General features: G+C 37.0%; 1 protein-coding gene across 2 annotated transcripts in view; it reads right to left on the minus strand.

Moving 5' to 3' along the window:
* Window positions 1-24,371, minus strand: part of LOC149540842 (DEAD/DEAH box helicase) — a 192,886-nt gene that overhangs the window by 20,189 nt on the left and 148,326 nt on the right. For both annotated transcript variants that reach the window (XR_016356446.1, XM_089801908.1), the window contains exons 8-9: window positions 738-899; window positions 421-507 (exon numbers count right to left, since the gene is read on the minus strand). Coding sequence is in view for 1 of the 2 variants with exons in the window: in XM_089801908.1 (XP_089658034.1) it covers window positions 421-507; window positions 738-899 (249 nt within the window). In the remaining variant the exon portion in view is untranslated. The remainder of the gene's footprint in view (window positions 1-420; window positions 508-737; window positions 900-24,371) is intronic.

Consider the following 24,371-nt stretch of genomic DNA (forward strand, 5'->3'; position numbering starts at 1 on the left):
AATTTGCCAGTTTCGAAACAAACCATGATTTTGATTGAATAAATTATAGCTTGTCTAAATATTTTGAAGAAACTCTGCAATATATATTCCTGACTCCAACAGGCTTTTCAGGATAAAGTAATAATAGAATGAAAAGTCATTCACCGGGCTGATATACTCAAATATGAGGATAGATTTGAGATCACTGTTTAATGTGTTTTTTAAATGGTAACTTAACTATAGCAGGAAATCTCAAACTAGGCAACCTAACCTCAGGGTCTGACTTCATTTATGACTAAAGCTAGTTTGCTTATACTGTGAAAAGCTCATAGGCTGTGAATCGAAATAATAATTAAATGTATGTTTCTAACTGCTTCAAGAAAACATTATAATACTCATAAAACATATAGGTAGCAAAAGCATGTAGCTGAAACTACTTACCAAAGCATCATCCGACATGCGTGATTTCTGAGGATGAAACAGATATGCATATGCTTCTTTGTCTGCTCTTCCAACCCTTCCACGGAGCTGTTAATAAACAACTAGTTCATTTATAATGACTACCAGAAGAATGTAATAGTATATAAGCACCATTTTAAGAGACAACTGATCAGGGCACATCTACTTGCTTGCACAGAATCTGTAACCAAGTATAACTCACATCAAGTCCAAAGGTAACATTGACATCAAATGTTAGTTGATAGGTTTACTTGTAGAGATGTGTATTAAGGAGGGAAGAGGAATAAGAGAAAGCGCACCTGATACATTTGTGCAAGTCCAAAAAGATGAACATCTTCAATTATAATTGTGTTTGCATTTTGGATATCAAGACCACTTTCTACTATATTTGTAGACAGAAGAATTTTGATTACGCCTTCAGCAAAATCTTTCATAGTGTTTTCCAATAAATAAGCGGCTTGCTGCAAAACAAAATAACAGAAATTCAATGTCATCAAAATAAATGGAGTTGAAAATATTCATCATATAATGTCCATCAAAATTGTCTTCCGTGATAGTACTATTACATATCAGCCAACTACATGGTTGACTCTCTTGAGAAAACTTGCTAACTAGCAATAAAAGAACAAATAATGATGCATCGACAATTGCTTCATTATAATTTTATAACCAAAACATTATTCTAAAATTAAAGAATAAAGAACTCGACTCTTCAAAATTTCAAGACATTATCAATAGGAGGAACTTCTAAGTTATCTTCTAGGAAGCTTTAGTTATAATTCTAAAATTCACATAATCAAATTTCACCATTTCTTTCTTATGAGTACTAATTTACAAATGACATAAAGTCTTCGACTAGAAAAGCACAGGTATGATGAGAGAACTTCTAGAGAGGAGGGAAACAACTAATCTTTCTCTTTAAGGACTGCCTCAACCCAACTACCAAGAAAATAATTTGTTAGCTTGCATCTAGGCTCTATCACAATGTGACCATCAATAGATTATATCATAACCCAAAATGAATGAAAGAGACAATTGCATCGAGTTACCATCAATTGGCCCCCAAAATCCCTTTCGTTTCTAGCTATCATTAGGGCAATTAGTCTTTTCGTGAGCAATTTTCTTATTTCTATATAAAAATAGTTGGTTCTAAGATAGCATCGAATAGTCTACATTCCATCATTTGTAAGAGGGGCAGTGTTGGTCATTATCTTGGGTTAAACAATTTCAATTTCTTATATGTCCAAGCAACACAGAATTGCATTCTTTAAATAAATCTGTGAATTTCTTACTTTTCTTTTTATACAAGTAGTTTCCAAGTTCAAATGAGGAATTGGACAAATTTCATGCATTCAAATGGTGAGATCAAACATAGGCTATTCTGGGCATAGGTATATTTAAAGCTTGGTGGGCATTCATTGTCACCACACTCTCTGCTAAATGGACATGCGCAATGGGCACTTATTACCCACTAAGCTAGTGGTTCTCTCTTGGTTGGTCAATGTGGACCCCTTAATTAATGTATTCCTTGTGCTAACCTTAATTAGGGTTGAGGTGGCATAATCTAGGTGTCATGTCGCCAAATCTTAATATAATAATTATATTTAATTAATTAATTAATTGGTCCCATAATTTAAATAATAAAATAAAAGGACCTCTAATTAGTTATTTTAATTAATAAATATGGGGCCCAAATTAATAAAGTAATAAAATAATATTGTCAGCTAATGGTAAATCTCTAGATGCTTCTTGGAGGCCTTTATAAGGAGATGGTTGGGCATTGTAATTGTGATGGACTGGATTTGATTTGTCTTTGTATTTCTAGACGCTAAAGGCTGAGGAAGTGTGCAATTTCAAAGGTGGAAGACCTCCCTACTCTGTTTGTTGCAATTATGGTGGTTCAGCGCCACCCTTTTTTGACATTGGAGATATAGGTTGGATATCTCACTGTGTGCTCCAACTCTGTTAGTTGTCATCATCTAGTGACTGCTTGTATCTGCCCGGGTCAAATGCATATGTAATGTATAATCATGTATTATCATTATTTAGAGATTAAAGTATTTGTGTCATTTGTGTTTTGGCAACTATCTCTGGAATTCTATTGTCTGTGTCAATCTACAAAATCGTGTTGGCGAATATCATCATCATTGTGTGCAATTATAATTTTTCATTCTTTGGCAACTAAATGCATATCATTCTATGTTTATCGCGACAAGTATTATCTCTGGATTTTCCTTACATAACTTCATTGGAAACAAGGCATATCATAATTGTGTTTTCCATACAACTTCACCGTACTACTCTGTCCAGACTCCAACCTACAACACCCATGACGCACATGCCCTTTCCTCCAACCATACTGCCACTTATGTCCATCATACCTCCCCTCCACATCACGGTACAGTGCCCAAACTACCATATGGATGTGACCAATCCAACACCCACCATATGCCTCTTCCACACCATACAAAATTCAATTTGTACTATACAGCAAAATCATCATTCCCACCATACGGCTAGTGCATACAATACACCCACACTGCCTCCCTCTTTCTTAGACTGTACGACCAACATGCTCTCACGTACATACTTGCCTTTGTTGCCAAGTGTGGGGGTTATACCTATCCAATTTCCATACAATTGCATACAGAACATTATACTGGGTCATTGACTATTGTTTCAATTCAGGCCACTCATTGTAATCAAGGACCTATATAACGGCCTCGTTCTAAGATTATTGATATGTGCCACTAAGACAATAAAGGTTTTGGTCATCTCTTGAAGTGTCTTAGTGCTTGTTTATTCTTTCATTCCCTCATTTAGATTAGATTGGTTGGATAAAATGTTTTGATTTCAATGGAGAATGTAATGGCATTATGATGAATTTCATGGTTCATAGTTTTGATGGTTTATTGATTGCAAGTTGTTGTATGAAGTTAGCTTGAACCCCACTTTTATGGGCGCTTAACTTCTACCATTCAAAGTGCAATATTTGTTTTGATGGTGTTCATTGTAATATGAAAATCATTTGCATAACCTACTAAAGATTGCACTAGTTCTTGCGTAGTTATAGTTAACCTTGGCGAAGCGAAGCTTAGTTATTCTAGAATTTGTCTATCAAAGCAATATTTGTCATCGTGATTACCCTTAGGAGTAGATTAGAATTCCTGAACCCTATTTCATTTGCCTTACGAATTTTTCATAAAACCAAAAAATACTTCATTGCAATATCTTCCATTAGTTCTCACCTCTAGCATCATCTGAAATCTACTTGAGTAATGCAATTGTAAGGCCCCTTGTGGTAAAATAACATATCACATTTACCATTGAACTTATCCATGGTCAAAATCTAACATGAATGAAAACTTGGAGTCATAAGACTTTGATCACAAGAGGACAAGATATTTTGATATTTTGTTCTATTGTTGGTGGGTCATAAAATGCACATCAACACTCCCTTTCCTCCAGAGTGCAACACTTTCCAATGATTAACATTTTCAGATCAGCCTATAATGCAAGATTGTCTTTCTCATATTTCATGGTAGAGCTAGTTCTAGATTGTTGTTGCTCTTTGGCATATTTGTCATGCTTGTCGACTTTCTCAAGAGAAACTAGGCCTTTGGGAATTTTGTTTCCCTTCAATTGAATGAATCCTTCTCGAGTTTCTTGATCAATATCTAGGACTGACCCTCTAGATGATTACTAGCTTCCCTCAAAGTAGAGCTCATCAAAATTTTCCTTTGTTTAAAGGAAATCAATGATTTGTTTGTCATTGATAAAGATTCACCAGTGGTCTAAATTGTCTGAAATACTTGGCCAAAAAATTAACCCAATCTGATACAGACTATCAGCAAAATCCTTATGAGAAATCAATAGGGTTGTTGATGTGGCAAGAGAGACAATACTGTCATTGTACTCTCAAAGCTATAGAGATGCTGAAAGCATCAGATGGCTCAATGTAATCCCACACCGAAATCAATAATGTAGTTACATAGTTTTGATGTCATTGATCAACAATAAATATATAGGAAGGTTCTTTTTTCCAAGGAATAGATGACGGTACAGTTACTAGGTTTTTGGGTAAGGGTAGTAGTTGAGGCTTGAGTGGGTTTGGACTCCTTAACAAATTAGGCAAGTCTATCCAGCTGATCGAGATAAGCTTGTAAGTATTCAACCTCAAACATTTGTATTTTTGTCTTGGTCAATAATATCAAATGCTTCAAAAGAACTTGCTAGGGAAGAGGAAAAAACTTTCAGCCTAGGGTTTTGGATTAGACACATTGGGTTTGGGTACACTTGCAAAAGAAGGATCATTGTTACATGGTTTCTTCTAGCATCTTTAGGAAGAGTGGTAGAGGTGTTCCTCTTTTACCAAGGGTGTCAAAACCCGAGAACTATCCTTTTCTTTTGTTGCCTCATCTTATTGACAAGCCAATTGTGTTTGAGAATGTGTCATCACAACAAATGCTTGACCATGAGCCTCTTTAGTTTTTCCATCATCATAGTGTACATACTTGATACTAGACTCATCAGTTGTCTCTTCATCCTCCTGATAAATAGCCTCTGATTGAGAACCAAGTTGTTCTACTTCATAGTGCCCCGTCATGGAGTTGCCTAGAGGAGCCTCAGGAGCAAGCCTCTTCGAAGGAGGGGGAAGCTTAGCTTGACTCTTTGTTGCATAATTATGGGCAGCATTTGAATATGTCTGCTGTAGAATATCCTTGTATGGCGCAGAAAATGGTCCTTGAGAAATTTGCTTCTTGAGAGAAAGAAGTTCATTTCTCAAGTTTTGCACCATTGGATCTGTGGTGCCTGATGAGGAATATTTTGAGAATGAATTTCTTTTTGGGAGGTTTGAGTTACTTTGAATCTTACTCACCAAGATCAAATCATCTTCAATCTTTGTTGCCAAAGTTTGTGCATTATCCAAATTTATAAGAGCAATTCCTCTCAACAAAAAGATGACTTCAAGCAACTCCATATTGATGAAGAAACACTTGAGGTTCTCAGTTGTGGGCCTTGCAGCAATAGGAATTCTATTTGCCAATTTATTAAACTTGGGATTGAATTATCGCATGCCTTATGTGCAACCTTTTTCATTTGAGTCAACCAAGCAAGCACAGCAGGCTCAGCTTCAGCAGGCTTGAATTGTTCCTCAAATTTATCTTTGAGAGTATCACACCTATTAATAGAACCTTCTGCAAGATTGCAAAACCAATCAGTTGTCATATCTTGTAGAGTTTCCACAAACAACTGCACTAAAACATCTTAATAGTAAATGCTCTACACCACACACACTATGGGCAATATAAAAAGCCTCGATATATTCATCAGGATGCTACTTATCGTCTCTGTAAAACTTGGGGAGATTCTTACAGGAACCTTGTGGAAAGGGATACAGTGGCGGAGTTAGGTCCAAAGGACCAGAAGATATCCCCCAGCAACGTGTAGCAATCATCTTTGAAAAAACTAGGATAACAGTATCGGAAGGAAAAAGCGACTTAAGAATGGTGAAACTTTAGTTATAGGCTTCCTTCTCTTTAAGATTACTTTTTTGATGTAGGAATAGAATAATGATATAACAAATCCCTCCACCTCATTGTTCTTTCCTTTGCAAGCTACATTTCACCGCGTGGCTTTTCTGCAAGGGGTTCAGCTATCTCCACGTATTGTATTCTATCTTTGTCTACTCGAACCCTTAATATAGTTTTAGCTCTCTAGGCACCCTTGGTCCTGACTTCCTTCAACAGATCAAAGTCAAAGACATATAGCAAGACCCCTTGATTATTTCTTTAAGGAACAATGACACTCAACCAAGAAGATAGGACAACTTGAGTGTCTTCAGCTACAACCTCTGATGAGACAATTTGGGTACACGTTGTGATGGAAACAATAGTTGGTGCATCAGTTTGAACAGTAGTGGGGATAGTTCCTGTAGTGACATGAGACATTGATTCTAACATGAACTTGTCAAAGTAACTAAGGGTATTATAGCCTTCACAAAAGGAATTGTGTATGCACAAGGATGGGAATCATAAGAGAAAAATTGGCCAAGTTACCACAAACAATATTATGAATAGACTCAGTAGCTTGAGAAGATGATAAAACTGCCACACAAGAAGTTAAAACTGTAGAGAAACAGTCAACATCAGCGTCAATCGTGAAACTAGATACATCCATAGAAATTAATACCTGCAGAGTTTCAACACAAGTAAATTGTCAATCTAGTGCCATGGGAAGTACTTATATTTCTTCCTCTTATTGATCATCTTCCTCAAAAATCTCTTGAATCACTTGTTATTTTCTTTTCCAGAAGAATACTGGCAAGTCTTGTCCTTCGATTTGATATTCCACTTTACTATGGTTCCAAAAGAGGATGCATTATCTTTATTCTTACATCTTACCTCTAATTTACAGCCCATTAGTCTAGTTGTATCATTATCTGGCCTTGATTTGAATCTCCTCATCTTAACACCCTTGCGCTTAAGCCAAGCATGGGTATGAGCCATGATGGATTGGAATCTGTCAGTTATGGAGAAAAAATTTGTTTTAATGACCATTGAATTGAGGGAGGGTCCTAAGTGACAGCCTTTTCTTCCTCGTACAATAAATCTAGCACATTTCCATCATCTTCCATTCCTTCTAGAATTATTCATACCATTTACTTGTTCCAAAGACTTTAAAATAATCCACTCCCCATATGTCTTTGTTTGTGCAAAGATCTATCAAGACATCTTATATACAATGGACATCTGTGAAAGACTTCTTAATCTTGTCCTTCATGCCTCACTAGTTAAAATCATCTCTGATATTAAACTTCGAGTTTAATCTCCTAAAATTCAATTTCCAATAGCATCTGCCTTTTTAGCAGAAGTAAGTGAATGCATACCAATCACCAAGGGATGTTGAATGGGAATTGCAAATCTGGACTTATGTGTTGCAAACTCCTTAATATGCACATATCTCAACTACTTTCCAAACTCCATCAGAACAATCTTGTCAATTGGGTACCTTGGCAACATGTATGGGTGAACATCAAAGCATCCAACTCTCATGTAAGAGAAAATCAGGAATTGTAGCAACATGCACCCATACTCATTTACCTTTTTACATGTTGCCTTTGAAACCCTATTGTTCTCAAGTTTTAATCAAATAGGCACATGAAGTTACCAAAGGAGGTATCTTCAAGTCTATGGAACGATATCTCCATGCGACCATGGGTAACTGACTAAAATATCTCCATACCAGCAATCTACTTCTACACCCATCATTGGAGACTCCTAGCAATACTCAGAAAGATGCAGAGATATACACATGCTATGCACTCATTAAGACAATTGTTCACACAATGAGTCACTAATTAACTTTTCCCAGAATATTTGTTCCTTACCATTTTAAACAATGGCAATATCCTAAAACATTCATGGCTGAAAAATATTGGCTTTCTTTGATCCCCCCGTTCTGCCTAGGAGAGTGATCATATCATTGATCTCCTCCTTGATTCTGGTTTTGTACAGTGTTGCAATCCACCGAGTTGAAATCGATTGCCTCAATTTGATAAACCAAGCAATATTGATTTCCCTTTTGCAATCATCTTCCCTTCTATTGTAATACTCTAAATTCTTTTCATGAGAAATGTTTGCATACACAAGTGCAAAAGGAACATGGGAAATTTTGTTGATGGCCTTTGCATAAGTCCTCAAAATTATTCTTGACATCCATGATCGTTTGGGTCTCTTTATCAAAGTCTGATGTGCATGCCATCATGAACTCGGGTTCCAGTACTACTACAAGAAAGGTTAAAAGCATGTGCATATGGCACTTGAGGAGTTTCTTCATTCATCTATTGAATTCACTACCTTTGTCCTTTGAATCAATTCAAACATATCCACACGTCCAACCTTTGTATCTTTGATCTCATCTATGTTTGAGACCACTAAAGCAAGAATGACGACATTCTAATATTTGTGAAACTTGAATTTCAACCTTTTCTCTGGGATAGTGGGTGATTCTTCGAACATTGGATGAGCCCCTATAGCATTGAGATGAAAAGACCAAAATAGCATAACATCAAGAAGTGTTGACATTAGTTCCATATCATTCCTCATTTAGTTCATACTCCGATTTTAAAACATAGTAGATCATGTGCGCAAACAAGGCTCAAGTGAAAAAATTGCCCTTTGTGGGCCATAGTTGGAATTCGAGGATATTGATGTCCCGTGTAGGTGGAGGTGCAAGGGTAGTTCAACTTGTAATAGTTTATTCGGTTTGACCAAAAAGTTCCTACAAGGAGGGAAAAACATAAATTTTAAGTGAAATCGGGGATTTTGGACTTAAGTACACTTAAGATTGCATGAGTAGTTGCATATGTAGTTCAACTTGCAATCGCGTCAAAACTCCTTGATTATACTTGTATTTCAAATTTTCAAAAGGGTGCATTTGAGTATGGTCAGGATTTATGGAGGTGATTGCACCTTTAAGTACATGTAACAAGACATTGTAGATGCTGTGAAAGTTCCCAGTTTGGAAATGATAGATGTGGAGATTTTAGAGGTGATTAAACTCAAGATTATATGTAACACTACATGTAATGGATACTAAAAATCACAATTTGGGAGCTTGGTAAGATTGAAACAAATATTTTGATCGGGGATTTTAGACGTGATTGGGTATTGCATTGAACACAAGTGACATGTAGTAATATATACAAAGGGAATGAAAATTCCAGAAATTCATAGTGGGTAGGTATGTAAATAAAAAATTTAGCCATGGCTGCATTTCATGTTACATAGAAATGGAAAATGGGAAGTTCTAATTTTGGAACACATGTTATGTAAAATGGAACGAAAACAGGGATATCATGCTACCTTTGCATATAAGATTGCATTTAGGAAAAGAATTCTGAAAAGCTATGGTAGAACACTTAATATTGCATGTGTCATGTCATGCAATTTGGGATGTATTGAAAAACCTGTGTAACCGAGTCCACACCCTAGAGCTTAGGTCCGGGTTTGGATTCATCTAGGTCTAGATTCAAGCCCGGGTCTAGGTAGGTCCCACGAAGGACTCGCGCAGACCAAGTTTGGGTAGGGTCCCACGAAGGACCCACGCAGACCTATGACAATGGGGCCAAAAAGGGGAAAAAATCACTTAAACAGTGCTTTTTTTAATGTTTTTTGCAACCCTAAAAGAAGCCTAATAAAAAACATTTCATTCATCTAATCTCTGATTTGCTTTCTCATTTTGCTCTCTCATTTTGGTGTGCCCATTTTGCAAGTTTGAGAAGAAGGTTGTAGAGAGTGTTTGTGGAGTCTCAAATCCTTCCAAGAATCAATGTTGAGTGCTCCACGTATGCATTTAATCCTTCCCTTTGCTTCTTTGATAGTTTGTTTTAAGTTTTTTATTGTTCTAAAATTTATCAAGTTTTTGTATAACTTTTGAAAAAAAATATTTTTTTTTGTTATAGATTGCAAGAATGATTAGTCAAAGTTCAATGGGTGGGGAGGGATCTCAAATATATAAAATTGATAAAAGTTCTCCTTTGCAGAAGTATACAACGAGAATTGAACAATGTGCTGGAGGAGTGGAGGGTATTTATGGAAATGAAATTTTTGCCAAACCCAATATAGAGCCTCCTATTACCGAGTTTAACATCATTTAATAGGGGTAAAGATATCAGCATGCGTGAGGGGGCCCCAGATGGAGGTAACAAGGGGTTGTTGGCTTCTCAAATAGAAGCTATTTTAAAAGAACAACAAGATGCTAGTAGGTTAGTGTCAAGGGGAAACAAGAAAGAACAAACCACAAACCACCAACACCACCCTCTCGAACAACCACTAGACAACATCCCTTCCTACCTACCCCTTCTACAAATGAATTGAGAGAAGTTGCTAATATTAAGGTTTGGTGTTGCCTCTTTACGAATGGTCTTTGATTCAATCTAGTGAGGGCACCTTATTGGAGAGAGATGGTGGAAGCAATAAATGAAGCACCTTGTGATTACTGAGGCCCTGGATATGAAAAGTTGAGAACCACCATATTGAATAGTGAGATTCTTGGATCCAAACGAGGGTGAGTATTGTCTCCGATGGATGGAAAGATTGCAAACACCATCCATTAATTGTGAATGTTGTCTCCCCCAAGGGGGCAATATTTTTGAAGGCAGTTGATTGTGAAGGGCAGTAAAGGATGTAGATTTTATTGCCTGGATTCTCATTGAATCCATAGAGTCCATGGGAGTTGACAATATTGTCCAAGTAATAATGGCCAATGCCAAAATTTGTAAGGCAATGGGTGTTTTGGTAGAAGCACGATATGATCACATCATTTGGACACCATGCATCGTCCACTCCTTGAACTTGGTGTTGAAAGCAATTGGCACACAAATTGAATGAGTGAAAAAAGTGTATGAGGGTGAGGAGATCCAAATGTTTGTGACAAAACACCATATGTCACAAGCAATTTTCAGATCCTTCTCCTACTTGGAAATATTGAAGGTAAATTTAAAACTTTATTTAGTTTCATTTATCATTTTGTGTCATACTTTACATAATTGAACAAAATGTTTTTTGTGTTGTTTATATATTTGAAATGTGTTACTAACTTACAATTAACATGGTAATAGGTTGCTGAAACAAAGTTTGCTTCACACACAATCGTTCTTAGATGACTTGTGAGGGTGAAAGATGCATTGTCTCAAATGATTATTAGCAACTAATAGGGTGTATGGACACAATCCAATACAACAAGGGCTAAAAAGGTAAAGGCTATGATCTTGAATGATGATTGGTGGGGTAGAAAAGATTATGTATTAGAATTCGATGAGCCCATCACGTCTATGCTTTGGTTTGTCGACACTAATGACTCTTGTTTGGGGAACATATATGATGCTATGGACTCCATGCTAGAGAGAGTGAAAACGATAAGTTTAAATTTTTGTACAATACTTTATCCTTGTTTATTGAGATATTTTGACTTTTAATTTTAATTAACACTACATCAAGATAACTTACATGAACATCATTTGACATCTCAGATCATTCATTGGAGAGAGTAGAATCCTGAGGACACCTTGTAAAAAAAGGTGGAGGCAATTGTTTTACATCGCTGGAACAAGATGACTACACCTTTACAGCTTATGGCATATGCACTTTCTCATAAGTATTATAGTGGTGAGATACTTGTTATTCCTGGTGCAGTGCTACCGTACAGATATCCTAAGGGTGCTAGTGAATATAAGAAGGCAGTGAGCGGGCTCTTTAGCGATCCTGATTTGGCATTGAATGTTAGGAGAGAGTTTGCAGAGTTTGTCTCAGGATAAAATGCAGACCTTGATCCAATCAATGGATGTCATTGGATGGTGATACTTACAAGGGCAAAATTATATGTACCTCCAACATCTTGCCATTAAGATCCTATTACAAGTATTTGAGTTATTTTTTCCTTTTTTATGGCCACTTATCTTGTAGAACTAGTACTCTTAAATTCCTATTGTATTACAATTTACAATTTCTAATTTTTTTAAATTTTGTTGGATGTCTCTCTAGGTTGCGAGCTCTTCTACTGGTGAGCAGAATCGGAGTACATACTCCTTTACCAACTTAGTGAAGCGTAACCGATTTGGTTCCAAGAAAGCAGAGGACTTGGTATATATTCACAACAACTTGCGCTACCTGTCACGCAATGATCCAAAATACAAAAGGTGCCAAAGAAGTTTTGGGATGTATTATCCGAGTCTACTGACTTGGATATGACCGTCCAGGATCTAGCCAAATTTGCCTTGCTAGATGTTGAGTAGGAGGATACGGAAACATCTAGGGCTAGTGGAACTAGTTTGGGTTCCAATGATGAGGGTCTAGATATAGTTGCTGCCAAGGATGAAGCCATTGATCCCTCATTTTTTGATGACCTATTTGACACTTGAAGGGCATTTGATACTATGATCATTTATCATTGATAAACTATTAAACATTTGTCATTTATCATTATGTTTCAAACTTTATTATCTGATGAACTAGTCTATGTTTTAAAATTTCATTTTGCAATTTACTCATTTAGTAATTCAATGTATGATTTTCTTTATAATCATAAACATATACTAATGAGTGAGTATTTAATGTTCGACTTTCACATTTGGCATTGATCAATGATCAAGCAATATCTATTCATACAATGAAATGACTTAGTTGTACAATTATGCACATTTCTCTTATTTTTTATATATATAATGCATATATTTATATATATATACTAACGAGCCCACCCACGAACCTATTAATTCTATTTAATTGTGATAAAATACTGATCTGGACAGTAGATTGTATAAGATCATGTAAAGCATGGATATCCTTATGTAAGATTTGCCTCTTTTATAACCTTATCTGATTAACCTTATCGGCGGCTTATTTAGGAGCATTTAATAAATGTTTAATTTGCATAGTTGTTAGTATAATTTTCTAAGAGATGCTGATCTTGGGAGATTATTATTTGTTTATTCATATAATATTCATAAGGGCCGACCTAGAAGAGTCATGTCCTTTGTAAGGACATGCCTCTTAGGTGCAATATAAACATAAGGTAAGTATGAGGATAGAGAACACACAATACACAAAAAGTCTGCTCCTCTACATTACTGCCTTATGCGATTTATTGCAGGCATAAGAACATTTCCAACATAGTTGTTATACTATTGGTAACACTTCATACAAGTCTGATATATAGAGGATCATCTTCAGCAAGTAGATTAAAGGCATTATAAGTTTGGTTGTTCAAAATTTGTAGAAACTTTACATGGTATCAAAGTTCTAGTAGTCGAACCTTGGCTTTGTAAATTGACAATCAAATTTAAAATATCTAGCAACTCCTTCTACCTTCAATGGCTAGCACAATCAGACCCAAAAATAGGTTTGATGGAAAAGAACACTTCGTTGCTTGGAAATTCGGAATCATGATGATTCTTGAAGACAATGATGTAATACAATTTGTTGATAAAGAATCCAAGCGACCTGATGTTGATCCTCATAAAACTATCTGGATTAAAGGAAACAAGAAAGCCATGCAAATCATATTAGATGGGGTTAAAAATGAAATAGTACCTATGCTAATGAAACATCAAATAGCATTTAATATGATGAATGCATTATTAAATCCATGTGAGGTTAACAATGCGACTAGAACCCTTGCACTAAAAGGACAACTAAATCATATACAAATAAAGAAGGGAGAATCTATGAATTCATACTTCCTAAGGGTGGCTAGTCTAAGAGATAAACTTGCAAGTATAGGGACCATAATTGAAGAAAAAGAGGTAACACTTATGGCTATAGATGGGTTACCAGATTCATGGGAAATGTTCTCACAAGGAGTAAGTGCTAGAGACAATCTTCCTGACTTCAATAGACTTAAAGGAGATTGCCTTCAAGAAGAGTCTAGGAAACTTAAGAAAGGAGGAAAATTGAAAACTGAAAATGAAAAACTTCATGTTCCCAACACAAATTCCTATAAAGGTAAGAAGAAGCACTTCCAGAAGAAGGGTAATCAAAGAAATGACAAACCTAAGAAAGATTTATCCAAAATAAAATGCTTCAAATGTGAAAAATTTGGACACTGTAGATCTAATTGCCCGAAGAATACAAAGCAACAAGTAAATTGTACAAACGTTACAAGGAAAGAAGAAAACTATGATCCTGAGAATTGTGTTTTTGTATTCTATACTATCAAATGAAGTATCAAGCAAAGCATGGGTAATTGATAGTGGATCATCTCGACACATTACAAGATACAAAGAAGTACTAGATTCAATCTCAGAAGAAGTTGATGGCGAAGTTACCATCAGTGATAATTCCTTTCATTCGGTCAAAGGAATTGGGAATTGTACCCTAAAACTAAAGTCAGGTGTTTCTCTACATCACAAAAGAGTACTCTATGTACCAAGAATAAAGAGGAACCTAATCTCTGTTACAACACTAGAAGATGATGGACATAATGTTGCATTCATGGACGGTAAAGTGATGACTTGGTCTAAAAACTCTTCATTTAAGAAATCAAAGTTGATTGGTCAAAGAAAGGGATACTTGTATGAATTAAACATAGAACCTATTCAAGCCTTAATTCATGAAGCTGCTCATAGAAACGAAATGTGACATAGAAGGTTAGGACATCTAAACTTCAAAGCATTATCAACTATGGAGAAGATAATTACTAGTTTACCTAAGTTGAATAAAGATCATTCAAGCATATGCAAAAGATGTGCTCTAGGTAAGAACACCAGAAGTCCATTCCATGATAGCAATAGAAAAACTAACAATGTTTTGGAATTAGTCCACTCAGATTTATGTGGACCTATGTTTGTAACTTCTCTTAGAGGGTTCTGGTAATATATACTTTTTATAGATGATTTCTCTAAGAAAACATGGATTTACTTTTTAAACTGTAACGAATCAGAAGAAATCCTCAACAGATTTAAAGAATTCAAAACCTTAACTGAAAACTTATCAGGACACAGAATTAAAACTCTTAAGACTAATAATGGAGGGGAATATACTTCAAACTTGTTTAAAGATTTTTGTAAAGAAGTAGGAATTAAGAGGAAGTATATTGTTCCTTATAACCCACAGCAAAATGGGGTAGCAGAAAGGAATAATAGAACAATTATAGATGCAACAAGAGCTATGATATTTGATCAAAATTTAGAATATTGTCTTTGGGCAGAAGCCTCTTGTACTGTTGTCTATATTCAAAACAAAAGTCCTCACTCCCACCTTAGAGATAAAACTCCTGAAGAAGTCTTTTCTAAGGTTAAACCTAATATAAGCCATCTTAGGATATTTGGGTGCCCAGTATACATACATGTTTCAAAAGAAAATAGAACTAAGTTAGAACCCTCTAGGAGGAAAGGTATTTTTTGTCAGATATAGTGAAACATCTAAAGCATATAGAATTTTCATACCTAGTCAGAAAAACATTGAACTTACTAGGGATGTAGTATTTGATGAAGATTTAGCATTCAAAAGAGCCCTTAGTTCTAAAGATCCCACACATTTACCTAGTTTTGAAGAAAATCATGAATCTAAGTTTCAGAGGGAGAACATTGAAGAAATTGAAGATGAAATTCAAAATCTTAATCTTGAGGAAACTCAAAGTTCTAAGAAAAGACCACTTTGGGCTATTAAGACTGTAGAGGACGCAAAAGACTTTGCTACACCATCTGGAACCTTCAGAGAAGGCAAAAGACCCAAACGATTTTCTAATTATGCAACAAACATGAGTGATTTATCTAAATCAGAACCAACCAATGCTTCAAATGCTATTAAACATACAGCTTGGATGGATGTTATGACGGAAGAATACCAATCCATTATTAAGAATGATGTTTGGGAAATTGTTTCAAGGCCTGAAGGAAAATCTGTTGTTTCTTCTAAGTGGATATTTAAAATCAAACATGTTGTTGATGGTAGTATTGAAAAATATAAAGTCATATTTGTAGCCAGGGGATTCTCTCAGAAGGAGGGAATTGATTATGAAGAAACCTTTGCTCCAGTTGCCAAATACACCTCTATAAGGACAGTCCTAGCTATTGCAGCATCGAAAAGATGGAAAGTACATTAGATGGATGTGAAAATAGCATTTCTAAATGAAAAGATTAAAAAAAAGGTATATTTGGAACAACTTGAAAGATTTGAAACTCATAACCCTGAAGTCTTTGTTTGCAAGCTCAAGAAAGCTCTCTATGGACTTAAACAAGCTCCAAGGGCATGGTATGAAAGAATTGATAAGTATCTCTCTAGTTTAGGATTCTCCAAGAATGAAGTTGATCCAAATCTCTATTATAAAAAGGATAAAGATGATATGATAGTATTGATACTATATGTTGATGATTTACTAATAACAAGTGATGATTATAGATCAATGCAAAAAAGATCTAATCAGAGATGTAAGAATTTGCCTTAGGGAAAAATTCACCCAAGAACTAAAAACTCAAACACAAGCACAACTATAGACCAGAAAGGAGTATGATCAAAATACCAATGTATTCAATTCAATATGCATTAAAGTACACTAGGAGTGCCTGTATATAAGGGCCTCTGAGATGCATCTAGAATGCCTAAGAATCAGCGACATGATAAGTCATAAAACCAGGCACATGTCCACCAGATTTGGGTTATCTTCCATTAAGCACAGAAGTAAGTGCGATGATGAGAGGATAAGCCTACAAGGGTGTAACACGCAGATTTATGTTGTAGACAACATGTGCTAAAAAGGGAGTGCGAATAACTGTGTTGTCTACATGACAACTCAGTGAATGTTGCAAACTCCAATGTTTTAGACACCATGTGCTGAATTAGAGTTGCGTACTTCTGTGTTGTCAACATGACAACTCAAAAAGGTACACAAACTCCTAAATGTCTCACAAAATAAATAATAAAATAATGCATTAACCTAAGTAACCTTAAGTGTAAATAGTAAACACGTATTTACACCAACACACCCCTTAAGTGCAACTTAGGAGAATGCCCTTAAGCTTACGAGACTAGGATGAAATGCAAGATGGGTCCTGGCTACTAAGCCATGTTAGGTACCCATGTACATAATGAAATGCAATCTCTCGTCAAGCGGAGAAAGAGGGAAAACCTCATGGGAAAAACCCTCCCCCAAAAAGAGAGATGAAAAAGCAAGATGCATGGATGGATGGAGTAATTAAGACCCCCCCATTACGACATACATCAAGTATATACATTAGTGAAGAATGAGAGAGACAAAACCTCATAAGAGAAAAAAGTTCCCCCCATAAGAAAGAAGAGGAAGAGAGACAAGGTAGTCCCCCCCCCCCCCAAAGGAAGAATGCCAACCAGTGAGTGCTGCTCCAAGGAAGAAACTGGTCCAAGAATGTTGAATGATGTTCCTCCACTTTGGAAGAAACAAAGGCAAAGGTACAATCCTGAAGATGTATGGTGGCCCTGAAACTTGCTCAAGTATCCCCATGTCGATGCTGATGTTCGCCCCTTCCAACAGTGCTGAAAAGAACGAATGCCGATCTGCCAAGGACGTCTGTTGAACCTATTCCAATGAACCATCTGTCTCCTCAACTGATAAAGAGACCTCTGACAACTGCTGTTCATAAGGATCCACAATCACACCAACCTATGAAGATTGATCATGTAGAGAATGGATATGAGGGTCAGAGTGAGCCCTCGCAACAACCGTAGAAGGATCATCTTCATCAAAGAGAAGATGTAAATCATCAAAGTTGTCTCCCAAATCTGCAGTGTGTGACTCCACGAGCAAACCTGCAATGTCTTCCATGTAGTCATCTTCTGTTGCTAAAGCTGGAAGACAATGTGTACCCTGTTGTGTTGGACCTATCACTGTGGCAATATATGCATGTGGGCTATGTTGATGTCATGACCTCTCACTGCAATTGTCGATAGAACCCCACATGTTTGAATCTGTTGAAGCACTATCGCTAGTGTCACTATCAATTTCCACTGTGTATGAAGTGCGAAAAGGAGTAGAGGATAAGCTTGGTGAACTTTCCTCAAAGTGTACATCCTTCTCCACAAAGATCTCATGTGTCTCTGGATCCATATGTCTATATGCCTTTACATTATCTTCATACCCTATGAAAGTACAAGGCCTAGGTGCTACTGCCTTCCAACCCCTAGAAGATAGGTTTGCCCATGCTGGACAACCAAAGACTCTGAAGTGACTCACAACTGGTGTTCTTCCGCACCATGCCTCAAAAGGAGTCTTGTCATCTAAGGCTAGATGAGGAGACCTATTAAGTATGTGAGTAGCACTGCTAATAGCTTCGACTTCTAGTGTAGGATCAAGAGACTTGGCTTTTATCATGCAACTTGCCATGGACTTAAGAGTTCAAATCCTCATAGCTACAACATCTGTCTTGTACAGACTAAATGCTGATGGATTTTGAAGATTAATTCCCTCAAGTTTGCAAAACTCTCTAAGTCTTCTGTCCACATATCTACTTTCGTTGTCCATCCATAGAACCTTGATGGCTTTCCTTGTTTTCTATTCAACATGACTCTTGAAGTCTTGATGTTTATCAACCACTTCATTCTTGTGATGAAGGAAGTAAACCCATGTGAAGCATGAAAAGTCATCAACGAAAGTAAGGATGTAGCGGCCTTGGCTGACTGATGTCACTGCAAAGTGCCCTGCTAAAACCATGTGAACCAACTGAAGAACAACTGAAGCTCTTGAAGACTTCCCTTTATCATACTTCTCCTTGAGATGCATATCCACTGAACATGATGAACACACCCTTAGAAAACTTGATGTTAGGTGGACCTTTGACCATGTGTTTTGAACAAAGTTGTTGAAGATAGCGGAAGGCAAGATGACCAAACCGCTCATGCCATAGTTGGATTTGTGAATGTGAGTGAGTTAACAAGGCTTGTGAAGGAGACTTAGGCACAAAGTGGGAGAAGGAATAAAGCCTCTTGTCATGATTGACTTTCCCCACTGCAACCAATGAATCATCTCTAAGACTTCGCACCATCACTAAATCTAGAAGGAACTCAACTTTGTGTCCATCTCCAAGGTGAGTGATTTGGTAAACTGAGAGGAGATTGGAGCTAAGGTTTGGAACATAGAGAACATCTCTAAATTCCACATTGTCCATTTCCACATGTCCTTTCCCTTCAACTTCCATCTTGGTATTATCTCCCACGAAGATGTGCAGTACCTATGACTGCTTCAATGAAGAAAAGTCTCCCTTTGAAGAACTCATATGATAGAAGGCACTTGAGTCAAGTATCCATTCCGCTGAAGAACTTGTATTTGCCATAAGTGCTTGCCTTTTTCCCTTTGAAGAGGTTGGAGTTGAATCCTTGAAAGTACCTGGCACTTGAATTTTGTTCTTCCTGAATATGTTTTCCAACTCATTGATTCTTTTAGTCTTGCAATGATGCTCATCACAATTTGGCTTTTTGCAATATGCACAAAAAAGTTTTTCCTTTTCATTACTTCCCTTCTTGTTGGAAGAAGAATTGCCTTGCTATGAGGAGGATTGTTGTGTCTTAGATTGTGATTTCTGCTTCTACTGCTTCTTCTTATTGTTGTTAGAACTTCTTTCTCCTTGACTTGATTGGTTCTCATCACTAGCCACCAATACTTTAGTCTTTGATGTCGTGAGAAGTCCTAAATCCATCAAGTGAGATTGTTCAACAATCAACATCTCTGCAACTGCATCAAACATAGGCTTCAAGTAAGCACTTCCCATGGTCAACCTGTGAGTATTACAACTTGTGAATATTATAACTCGACACAAATGAAGCATACTCTGAAGGTAGTCTCTTCAGGATGTGATGAATCAACTTGTCATCCTTCATGGGATTTCCACAATCTTTAAGTAGTGCCCTATACTCATTGGCTTTGTTGATATAATCCTGAATTGTGTCAAAGTTCTTTGGATCCAAGAGAAGTAAATTGTCCTCAATCTGAAATCCCTTTCCCTCATCCACCTTACCATACAATGCTTCAAGTTTGTCCCATGCAGGTTTGAATTCCGTGAAACTAGCAATGTGGAAGAAGAGATCTATATGTACACAACTCCTGTTAATTCCTAAACCCTGTTGGTTTTGTTTTTTCCAATCAATGAGTTCATTAGCATCAGTACGTTTCGTAATTGTACCATCAACATAAAGACTGTATCCTTTTTCCATTAATTTACTCCATGCAATATCTTTCCATGTTGAATAACTACATGAAGTTAGAAGTGGACATTTAGGTGAACCCATGATGCAAAAATGAAAAGAGCACAAAAGAGAGACACAAGAACACAATACACGCCCCCCCTTTCATTCAATCAAAAAACCCCCCCCAAAAAAGATGCTTTTGGCACTTTATATGTAGTGCGTGTACAATGGGCCACTTGTCAAAATGAACAAAGTGGACTTCTGATTTTGTTCCATTAATTTACTCCATGCAATATCTTTCCATGTTGAATAACTACATGAAGTTAGAAGTGGACATTTAGGTGAACCCATGATGCAAAAATGAAAAGAGCACAAAAGAGAGACACAAGAACACAATACACGGCCCCCCTTTCATTCAATCAAAAAACCCCCCCCAAAAAAGATGCTTTTGGCACTTTATATGTAGTGCGTGTACAATGGGCCACTTGTCAAAATGAACAAAGTGGACTTCTGATTTTGCTTTTTACAACTACCTTTTGAGGCCTAAATCTATCACTAAGCACTATAACTCATATGTACAACAATTATGAGAAGTAATCAAAGTATTACAATGCAGAAAAAGCCCTAATTTTGAAAGTGAGATTTTTTGTCCACACAACTCTAGAATTTGCAAATCTGGAAAGTAGACGAAAAATAATGCACTTTCAAAAAAGCGGAACCTGAAAAAGTGTCTAGATGAGCCCGTACGGAGTGTTTGAAGTTGCGAAATGCAGGATTGAACAGGTACAGTTGCCAAAAAACGCAATTTCTGAAAAATCCTTGCACCAAAACCAAAAAAGAACACCACCATTGGAAAGTTCAGAAAATTCTACCCAATTTCAAAAAAAATGGCACGTAATCTGGAGTCCAGATGACCGAGTTATGGCCTCTCAGAGTTAGACTACCAAATCAAAAAGCAATCTGAAGAGGGGTCTAGAAGGAAAACTGCATGCTTAAATTTGACGGTCAAACGGTTGTCGCAATAGTTATAAAATCCCTGGTTTTGACGGTCAAACGGCCGTCAATTTTAACCTTGTAAAATGCTGACATCAACAAAAAAAACTATCAAGATGACTTGACACGCTGACTGGATCGTATTGCTACATGCATGGATTGTACGGCTCATACAGATGGGTGCGAACGTGGCGGGTTGTTGACGTGTCATATGACGTGGCGGTCGCTTAGCGTGGGCCCTACTGATCAGGATGCTGAGTCAGAGGTTGTTGACATGTCACTAGTTGGTGACGTGGATTGACTGTGTAGGCGTGGATGAGGTGGTGGGCTTCAAAGTTGCCACATGTTTGCATGTAAGGTGTGTGCAGCGCTTGACACGTATACAATCTGTATTGTCGTGGATCCGGTGGGAGAACAAGAGTAGAGTTGCCGCAAGTTTGACTTTCCAATCGCCGGAGGATTTTGATCGTCGTGCCGAATTTCCCTATTCTTTGCGAGCGTCGGATAAACTATTTGGGCCAAAAAGTATTTTAACAAGTCGCTGGAACCTTTAATACCAACATCGGAAAAAGTATTTGTTGTGTCGAATTCCTATTTAAAATCCCACATGCGTGGGGTTAACACTCTTATGAGTGTTTAAAAGGCTTAGCCCGCGGTAGTTAAATAAAACAACAAGGCTGTCGTGCCAGATTGTTGGTCGCTCTCTGGGTATTATGTGCTCGGTGGTGGAATATTGTAGGCCGGATTTGGAACATTCTCGTGCTGTTGGTTTATGCAAACTGCCCAGAAATGATGATGCCCGCTGATTGATGAATATTCCCTAAAATAAAAGAATATTCCTTTCAAATTGCAGGGTTGTGGTGTGATTGCTTGGTTCTGCAAAAAAAATTCTCTGCTAGCCCGACCCGATTGGGCAAAAAAAAAATTCTGAAAAAAACTATCCAAAAAACGTAGAGAATTAATTGCAAATCTGAATGAAATTAAATTGCAGATCTAAAAAAAAGATCATACCCGAGTTGCAAACTAGGGCCTCCGGGTGCCAATTTGCAAAAAAAATTTGCCTCATGATCGACTTTGGCCTAGGGTAGCCAACTTTATAGCCGATTTTCACCAAATCAGCGTTCCGGATGCAATGGCGAGGTCAGATCTGGCTCTAGACACTCCCAATACCAGCGATACTCCAGATTCGGGCCGAGGTGTTGAACCAACAAGATGGTCTCAAACGGCTTTGTGAAGAGAAATTCAGCAAGCTCTGATACCATATAAGAATTTGACTTATGGCAAAATTCACCCAAGAACTAAGAAATCAAACACAAGCACAACTATAGACCAAAAAGGAGTATGATCAAAATAAAAATGTATTCAATTCAATATGCATTAAAGTACACTAGGAGAGCCTATATATAAAGGCCTCTGAGATGCATCTAGAATGCCTAAGAATTAGCTACATGATAAGTCATACCACCAGGCACATGTCTACCAGATATGGGTTATCCTTCATTAAGCAAGGAAGTAAGTGTAATGATGAAAGGATAAGCCTACAGGGGCGTAACACGCAAATTGATGTTGTAACCAACATGTGCTAAAAAGGGAGTGCGAATCACTGTGTTGTCTACATGACAACTCAGTGAATGATGCAAACCCTAGTGTTATAGACACCATGTACTAAATTAGAGTTGCATACTTCTATGTTGTCAACATGACAACTCAAAAAGGTACACACACTCCTAAGTGTCTCACAAAATAAATAATAAAATAATACATTAACCTAAGTAAACTTAAGTGTAAATAGTAAATACATATTTACACCAACAAGAGAATTTGAAATGAAAGATTTAGGACTCTTCCATTACTTCCTAGGACTGGAAGTATGGCAAAATTATGACAGCATCATCTTTAATCAATGAATGTATACATGAGACCTCTTGAAGAGATTTGGAATGTGAAACTGTAGACCTATGTCTTCTCCAATGGAGACTGATCTACACAAACTTAAGAAAGCAGCAGCAGAATCACCCTCCATAGATTCTTCTCTTTATAGACAGATGATTGGATCTCTTAACCTAATATTTGCTATGTTGTTAAAGCTTTAAGTCATTTTATGTGTGAGCCAAAGGAGATTCACCTAGTTGCAGTCAAACACATCATTAGATACTTACAAGACACTCTTAACCTTGGGCTCAAGTATGAGAAAGTTGACATGGACCTAAATGGATACACAGACTCAGACTGGGCTGAAAGTGTTACTAATGGGAAAAGCACTTCAGGATGTTTTTTTAGTTTAGACTTGGCTATGATTTCTTGGATATGCAAAAAGCAGGCATCAATAGCACAGAATTCCACAGAAGCTAAATACATTGTTGCAGCAATGGCCTCTTGGGAAGCAATTTGGCTTAGAAAATTACTTGTGGGATTATTTGGTCGACCCATGAATTCTACTATTATTCATAGTGATAATCAGAGTTCCATCAAGCTTTTTGTGAATCCAGTTTTTCATGATAGGTCCAAGCATATTGAAATTTCTTACCATTATGTAAGAGATATGGTAGACAGGAATACTATAAAAGTAGAATACATTTGCATTGCAGATTAGATAGTAGATATTTGTTGCCCCACTTTTCATCCCGAATCCATGATGCAAAGTGGAAAATGTCCTGTCATTGGTTAAGTCTAGGTGTGCCTAGGTCTAGTTTTAATCTTTCTAAGGTATAAAGTTTCTCCATCGGATTATCCATTCTTCCCTTCCTTCGCATCACATGGCCGGGGGGATTCCCTCTATGTCGTGAGTCTGTGGGTAGTTTAGGACCTAATCTGATGGAGATTCTGGCAATTCACGAAGTGGTTTTCTATCGTGAACTTGTTTATGGTTCATCATGTTTTTCATGTGAAAGTACGAAGCTTGCAGAAAAACAGAGATTGCCTTCTCCTCGACGGGTTTCCAACCCTTGAAGGTGATTTTCCGTAGAGATCAACAAATGAGGCTTATAGACTGAAGCAAGAAGGAAATGAGTTGTTCTATGGAGAGGTCGTCTCTACATTACAAGCTTCCGCCCTGGGAGGCACTCGGGATTCATCATAGTGCTCAGAATCATCTCTAATGGAAAACTCTAAAGTGACTTCTCCACGGCAAGTTTTCGACCCATGAAGTCAGTTTTCCGATAAAGGTATTTGTGAGAGACAAAAACAAGTAAGTGGGTCCCTCTTCCACTTTCGCAACCCTTTTGAGATTTTCCGAAACCTAAAGGCATATTGACTTAAAGGGTAAAGTTAAAATAAAGGCAAGGG

This window comes from Cupressus sempervirens, chromosome 9 (assembly GCF_028749045.1).
Source record: "Cupressus sempervirens isolate cs-2001-9-10 chromosome 9, ASM2874904v1, whole genome shotgun sequence".
NCBI classification, from domain to species: domain Eukaryota; kingdom Viridiplantae; phylum Streptophyta; class Pinopsida; order Cupressales; family Cupressaceae; genus Cupressus; species Cupressus sempervirens.